General features: G+C 47.0%; 1 protein-coding gene across 1 annotated transcript; it reads right to left on the bottom strand.

Moving 5' to 3' along the window:
• Positions 1-126: 126 nt before the first annotated feature.
• Positions 127-7172, bottom strand: mpnd (MPN domain containing). Its single transcript, XM_047586377.1, has 13 exons — positions 7005-7172; positions 6255-6457; positions 5904-6125; positions 3619-3718; positions 3465-3543; positions 3296-3392; positions 3139-3211; positions 2984-3060; positions 2337-2505; positions 1579-1649; positions 1378-1467; positions 1199-1291; positions 127-1108 (listed from the first exon to the last, which is right to left on the bottom strand). Exons 1-13 carry the CDS (start codon positions 7006-7008, stop codon positions 1022-1024), a joined length of 1365 nt encoding a protein of 454 aa, XP_047442333.1. The 5' UTR covers positions 7009-7172; the 3' UTR covers positions 127-1021.
• Between the last annotated feature and the right edge of the window lie 247 nt (positions 7173-7419).

The following is a 7419-nucleotide window of genomic DNA, read 5'->3' as shown; positions in this document are numbered from 1 at the left end:
GCTGCTTCGGTGTTGCGTTTCACGTATGTGAGAGCATGCAAAACTAAACTAAAGGATTATTCAAACGGTAACGCACATGGATACATGTGTAATTAGAATAAAGTCAACAAATACCAGTCAGACTTGTTTAAATAGTTCCAGTGTGTATATTTTAATGCTTTGTGGATCATCAATCAGCAGGCTTAAGGCATTGCTCTGTCTTCATACGTGTATGTCACACAACGCACAGGTAGTAATAAATACAGTACAGACAAAGAGGAAGCAGATGTGTGTCCTGACCAACGGGACTCATCTCACATAACCTGACAGGGAGACAGTAGAGAGGCACATTCACAACACGGCGCACGCACACACACGCACGGACACACACCTGGTTCATTAGACTAGTGGATGTAAAAAAAAAATTAACTTGCACCACAATACAACCGCTCAGTCTGACTTGAGGAACGCAAACATTCACATATTGCAGAGTACAGTGTAGGTCGAACACAGAAACCTTGGCCTATGCTGCTGTTGTGCTGTAGTATATTCGCGCACAACTTGCTGTTACTGTTCCAGTCCTTGGGCTCGATTAGAAAGGCAGTTACAAAGTTTACATCGCACGTATCCGCTGACAGCACACGATGCTGGCACAGACAGGCACATAGGTCCACGTGTAACAGGTCAGAGGCTGAGTTCTGCTCCAGTATGTAGTGTCTGCCTGTGAAGTTACTGGTTCACGAAACGTTTGTGTGCTCTGGTTTGATTTGTGTGATAATCGGTGGCAAAAAACGACCTCCAGCAGCAGCGGCCGTCACAGATTAAACTTCCCTTAAGTCACTGGATTGTGTTTTAACTTCGATGCAGTATCAAAATTATCACTCGAGCATGAGCGTGTTCAAGGCATCTCTATGTTTTTCAAGCGGGTTTTACATTGTAACACTGAGTGTTGCTGGAGCCCCGTCAGCTCGGGCAGGGACAAATGTGTCTGAAATGGAAAAAACCTTAGACGGAGAGCGGCGACACGACAGAGAGGATCCGCTCAGTGCATGGCGCTCAGCTGACTGTAGACGTGCTCTAAGATCTGAGAGTAGGCCTGGTCTTTGGGGGCGTGGCAACTCAGGGAGCCCTGAGGAGGAGGAAGACGAATCAGGTCAGCTGACTAATATCAGCGCAGGTGTGAAGTGAGCTGAAGCGGCTTTTCGTTCGCTCATCCTACCTTGATCTTGTCCATCATGGTCGTGTCTGGACACCAGAACTGGTTGAACTGGACGAGATCAGGAGCTGCCCTGTAGTACTCGACCAGCAGCATCTGTGCAAATGACGACACAGTTTTGTGATGGTTCACAGCTCTTCCGAAAGACATCATGCAAAACATTTGTCACGCGGCACCCGTACCATCTCGTTTAAAACATCACTGGTGAGAAAGTTGTCCTGCACGTAGGTGACCTCCACCGCCACCGGGATACCGTAGTCGTTGGGTCGTTGCTGCACAAAGGGAGGAGGAGGGGGAGGAGATGTTTTCACAGAAAAGATTAAATGACAAAGCTGTGAAATAAGTGGGCGAGCAGTTTAAAGCCGACATGTCTGTGTCCTCACCTCAGGCGGTGGTACGACCCAGAATGGAGTTATTGTTGATGCCACGCCTTGATTTCCATGATAATATGGACCTGACAAAGTAGAGTTTGGACGTTACAAATATTACCTCAAACCTGTCTTGGTCCATGTTTTGACCAAATGTCACTGGAAATTCACTGGAGAATTCAAGTCGTTCCCCTTTAGAAACCAAATCTGATTAAGACGAGTTTTACAGTGTACGTACGATCCGTTCGGCTCAGTCTGGGAGGTGTGATGCTTTACTGATCTCTGACTCTTTCATTACTGCACGACGAATCCTTATTTGTCTACAGAGGAGCTAACTAACAGGACACATCTGTTTTGTGTGCACGTTACCGCAACCCAATCAAGGAAATAACATTTATGAGATAAAAAATGTGCACATGATGACTATGTAACTGGACAATTATCATGAAGTTATTTAGAGCAGTTGTTCTTATACTGGAGAGCACAGAGCCGCTGCAGATGGTAATAAGGGAGTGACAAAAACAAACAATGAACAAGTGCTGCTGATATCACTGTGCTGAGTATTGGATCCATTTTTTATTAATTTCTTCTCGTCAATTTCGCTTTTTCATTTCGTCTTGTTATTATTCCCATCATGTACTCGACCTTTGAATGCGACGCTGTGTGCACTACTTATTACTAATTTATGAGGAGCTAATAACAAATGATCTGGATCAGTAATCTTATTTGTCACGTTATTAAAGTGCCACACCGCGGCTACAACGGGCACGTACCACAGATGATGCCCAGACAGGGCTGGAAGCCGTTGTTTGAGCCCTGCAGCCTGAGCTGATGGTCCATCTGAGAGTCGATGTCCTGCAGCGACGGCAGGGCCGGACCCCGCGGGTGACTGTGGTACCAGCCCACCAACGACAGCCCACGCATGAACAGGTTCTGACAGATCTTGAACAGACATGGTTACAAAGTAGTAAACTCGTTTACTTTAAATTTTGTTTTAAAAAAGCAGAGGGTCACTCTAATTAGAGGGAAACTCTAATTTTATTTTTTATAAAATGACTTTTATTTTTTATATACAGTCCCGAATACTATCTGGCTTTTACTTGAATCTAAAACCATAACTTTTTTTCAAGCACTTCTTGTGTCAATTCTCAGTTCCTCATTTTTACTAATATTACTGCAAAAAAATAAAAGGGGAGAGATCAACGTCTATTTCTGTACCCCAGGATGCTTCCGCAGAAAAACATGTGCCGTTGCCAGAGTTTTTATTTTTAAAACAGAACAGAATTTTAAGTGCACAATCCCTGAGATGGAAATTCAAAAGTCTGTGTTTTGGTTTCTGGAGTGATTCATGAGCTACGGGGAGAACTTGTAAGTTTTTAAGTTGGGTGTCTGTCGCTACTGATTCACTGTTTGGCGTTACCTCCTCCTCGACAGCAGAAGCAGACTCTCTGTCTGCCAGCCTGGTCCGACAGGGGAAAGCCCTCAACACCGTCAGCACTGAAACACAGCGACAGATCTTCTTTGACAACGTGGTACTTTCAGGATGCTACATCGTCATTTCGAGGTCACACTCACGTTGTGTATTTGTGTCCCATCGTCCTCCGAGGTACCCCACCACCTCGCTGGAGGTCAGGTGACAGTGGAAGTCCTACGAAAGACAAAGAGCAGATAAGCCCCTCCAAAAGTTGCACAAATGTTTAACGATACTGTTTCCAGAGGACTTCGTTCTTACCATTAGCAGCAGTACATTACTGGACACGGCCACGTTGAAAGGCTGGAATCTGTTGATGGCTGAGAACGCAGACAGCTCCACTAGTGTGTGTGGATCTCTGAGGACACAAGTTAGCAAATCACTTCACGCGCAGTACACACGGAATTGCGCTGCATTTATAAAGTAGTACCTGGCAGCATCCCTGGTGCCCAAGGTGCAGTATCTGACAGGAATCCTCTCTCGGTCTGATCTCCGTGAAACCATCACATCTGTGACGCAGCAAAGATCACCATTAAACCAGTGACCGTTAGAAGAGAAAACAAGACAAGACAAGTAGAGGGTACCGCTTAATCCAGGTTTGGTGTTCTTGTTCTTCTCATCTGCCTGCACAGCCGTCTTCCCTTCTTCCTCGTCTTCGTCATCATCCTCCTCACTCACAAGGCTCTGGCATCACAGTGAGAGGACACAACATGTGACGAAGGAAGGTTACACAACACAACAGTATTCGTCAGTGTCCAGAGGACGAGCGGTTACAGCAGAGAATGAGATTTTTACTTAAAGGTCCCATATTATGCAAAATTCACTTTATATAGGGTTTCTAACCCCTAAATTCCACTGGGTTCGTCCGCGTTGCGTATTGGAAGCGTTGCGTCATCGCGAGTAATACGCGCCCCTTAAAGTCAATGTATCAACCTCCAACGGCTCCGTAGTGTCCGTTTCAGACGCGTCCCAGAAGCGTCTCGACGCTCGGCCACGCTGGCATTACGCCTCTGTTCTATTTTTGATGCTCGATGCGAGCCACACGCGTCAAGCTGGACGGAGAGCGGATCGTTCGGACAGGAAGTCAGACAGAAATTGCAGAGCGAATCCGGTCGTTTTTCAAAATAAAACACCATGAACAGACTCCGGGTCGTATTTCCTGTCGCTAGATCAACATTACGTTATCATTCTGTAGCAGTTCTAGATTTGACGGAGCCGTTGCTAAACCGCGCCAAGCTCAACAGAGCAGATTGCATCAGGACAGGAAATCTGACAAAGAATCAACGTAAAACCCTTCCGCCCCCTTTCAAAATAAAACACAATACGCCGTTCACGTAGCCCCACAACTTCTCATCAACATTACGTCAGGTCTGAATTGAAGTGGAGCAGCATAAAATCATTTATGATACAACACATTCTTTTTACAAGGACAATACAAGAAAGAACAAAGGCTGGAATGTAATCCCGCGGTTTCGTGTACGTCCAGGATTATCGCGTGATATCGTGTCGCCCGTGTCGCGCCCGGTGGCTGTTCACGCTGAGTGGAGGACGGACCAAATACGCGACGCTTGCGCAGCGCGACGCGGACGGACCCGGTGGATTTTCTGGGTAACAGTAATATGTGTCCCCGTAGCCCATGTGTGAGGGCCCAGAGGTGAAAAAATTCTGTCACTTCCCTCACTTGCTAACTCCACTTTATAGCGAATGTGTGCTCAGGTGGATTTGAGATTTTTCCCTTCTTGACGTCATGCGGGGAAATAACCCCCAAGATGGCTGAATCAACCAGCACAGGAATCTACTTTTAGTCTGTTGGTCTGAGACTCTGAAGACCCAGTGGATCGATTTGATTGTTTTTGCTTGTGTGCGCTTGTGCATGTGTGAGCATTAACTGCGTAGGCCTACTTAGCGTGATAGCCTGCAAACATATCACTGTAACGTTAGTACTGCAGCTAACGTAGCTCAGTTACTATTGCTAACGTTCTCAGGAAATTCTATGCAGTAATTCTGATTGGTGTGCTTGTGTGACTCACGCTCACGTCTCCTGTCCCCCACTCCTTATCTAATGTCACGTTGTTGTCTCTGTGTCGCATGTTTAAGTTAGATAAATGCATATTTACAATGTATATGTAAAAACTAGACTACTGCATGTCCTGCTGCAGAGTCTGAACTTTGTCAGGAACTTCTCCTTCTGGTTCAGATTCTGGTTCAAACTGTTGAGGCTGAACGACAGTGTCTCTACCAGCCATAGTCAGAAATCCACCATAACAATAATAAATTAAAAAAGGAAGAAAAACAAAAATAATTCCACCAGAAACATTACCACATGGAAACGCAGGAAAGCAGCACCCTCTACCCCAGAGGGGCGTGGAGTGGGCGTGGACACACACAGCTCATTAGCATTTAAAGGTACAGACACAGAAGCAGCCCGGTATCCGTAAAGCTCACTAGAGCCACTTTTTGACTGGCTGAAATTCAGAACCAAGGCTGAATTTGGGGTAATACACTTTGACAATACAAACAATGATGTTGGGCCTCTGACACCTATATGAAATTGTACAATATATGAAAAAATGTACGATATGGGACCTTTAAGCAGCGCTTCTTTTGACTTTCATCATCACACTTTCACAGTCGGGCTGTAATTTTAGTTGTCTTTGCCAATTTTCCCCTTTTCTCTCATTTGTACAGAGCCACTGACACCATCCCTTCCTAAAACCTCCAGCCAACTTTTCGTTCCTTGTACTAAATCTGTGTAAAAGCTCATCTTAATTTAGACGTGCAAGTATGCATCATGATGTCCGACTTGGAAAGGCATGTGAGCATGCGGCAAAAGCTGAGAGTGGAGGAACAGCTCTCCTCCTCTTCTCACCATGTCTGCGCTGGGCTGGTACTTGTGCAGCCATGTGGTTTTGTACTGGACCAGCTTCTGTCCCCGGTAGCGTACGGACGCCCAGCCGCAGCCAGACTTCTTGGCCGGGTTGACCAGGCGCTTGCAGTGTGTCGCCCAGGCGCTGGGGGAGTTGAAGATCTGGCCTGTCTCCACCCATCGGATTTTCCCATCATTCAACAGGTCTCCTACAAAATTCTTCCCCTGGAGGAGCAAAGCCGAGAAAAAAAAAACCACAAAGAGAGTAACAAATATGTGTGGGTTTAACTCCCTGAGAAGTGCGACCTCAGGAGACAACAGTCCCGTAAATGAACACGTGGCGTGTGTTATTACCAGGTAGTGGATGGCTAGGACGCCGTCCCCCGGCTCCACCAGGCCGTCCTTGAGCAGCACCCTCAGGGTGATCCCTCTCCGGGTCAGCAGCGAGCCCCGTCCCGAGCTGGAGCGCAGGTCCGCCTCCTCCCCTCCGCTCAGCTCCTCCTCATCCTCCTCGCCTCCGTCCTCCACTACCTGTGGAGAGCTGGGTGGCTCTGAGCCTGAGGAAACAAACATTTTGGGGGTGAAGTGTGGCTGAGAACAAAAAACGTAACTCTGGCTTCTTATGGTGCATGAATTCAATGTTCTTTTTTTTTTTCTCCTAACCTCCTGTGAAAGCTCACAACACAGTTTGTTTAAACTGAGCAGAGCACCTGACCACCAGTGAAGCACCGCCAAGTTACACCAGGAACAAAGTCGATGCTAATGCCCATCTTTTTTAATTCTAATGACTTCCTGATAAAAGCTGCACCGTAATGGCAGCCAGCATCACTCATAACTGCAGCGTGCTAAAGTGATAGCAACCCCTGGCATGGTGAGAGGAACGTGAGGAGAGGGGCAAGAAAAAAAAGAAAAAGAAAAAAAAGCCTAAAGATAATCTAAATGACATTAATTGCGGCTAAGCTGCGCTGGCCTTTTGTTTCCACCTCCCATTAGGGCACGGCTCTGTCCGCCAGAAGAGGCCTGCTCCCTCTGTCTCCTTCTCGCCCCCCCTTTCAGTTAATTTCACTCAGAATCACAATTAAAGCCCTCTTTCATTTTTCTCACCCATATCTCTGGAAGCGACGGAGAGCGCCTTTAAAGCCGACTCGGTCCAAAAGCGGCTCCTTTTCGGGGCACTTGAGCGGGGTCGAGCTCCGGGCAGATCTCTCAGATACACTCCGCCACACTAGCTCCGGCTATTATTCAAAAACATAAAATGAAGGCGTCTGCGGCTCTGCAGTGTAGTTTCCTTGTTGTGTTGCTTTAATGTCAGTTCCCCTCCCCTTTCTTTCTCCCTCTCCCCGTCCTTGTCACTCTCCCTGTGTTCTTCTGAGCGGGTTTGCCTGACATGCCGGTCCGTCTGCCATTATTCACTCATCCTTTTGGCTTTACCGGACCCACTCGACCACCGAGGGATAGCGGATTGGCGTGGGGTTAAAGAAATGTCTCGCGTGTTTGGTGAAAATGTGAACAATGTGTC

This window comes from Mugil cephalus, chromosome 6 (assembly GCF_022458985.1).
Source record: "Mugil cephalus isolate CIBA_MC_2020 chromosome 6, CIBA_Mcephalus_1.1, whole genome shotgun sequence".
In the NCBI taxonomy this organism is placed as follows: domain Eukaryota; kingdom Metazoa; phylum Chordata; class Actinopteri; order Mugiliformes; family Mugilidae; genus Mugil; species Mugil cephalus.
Note: the sequence above shows the minus strand (reverse complement) of the source record. Positions and strands in the feature narration are given on the sequence as shown.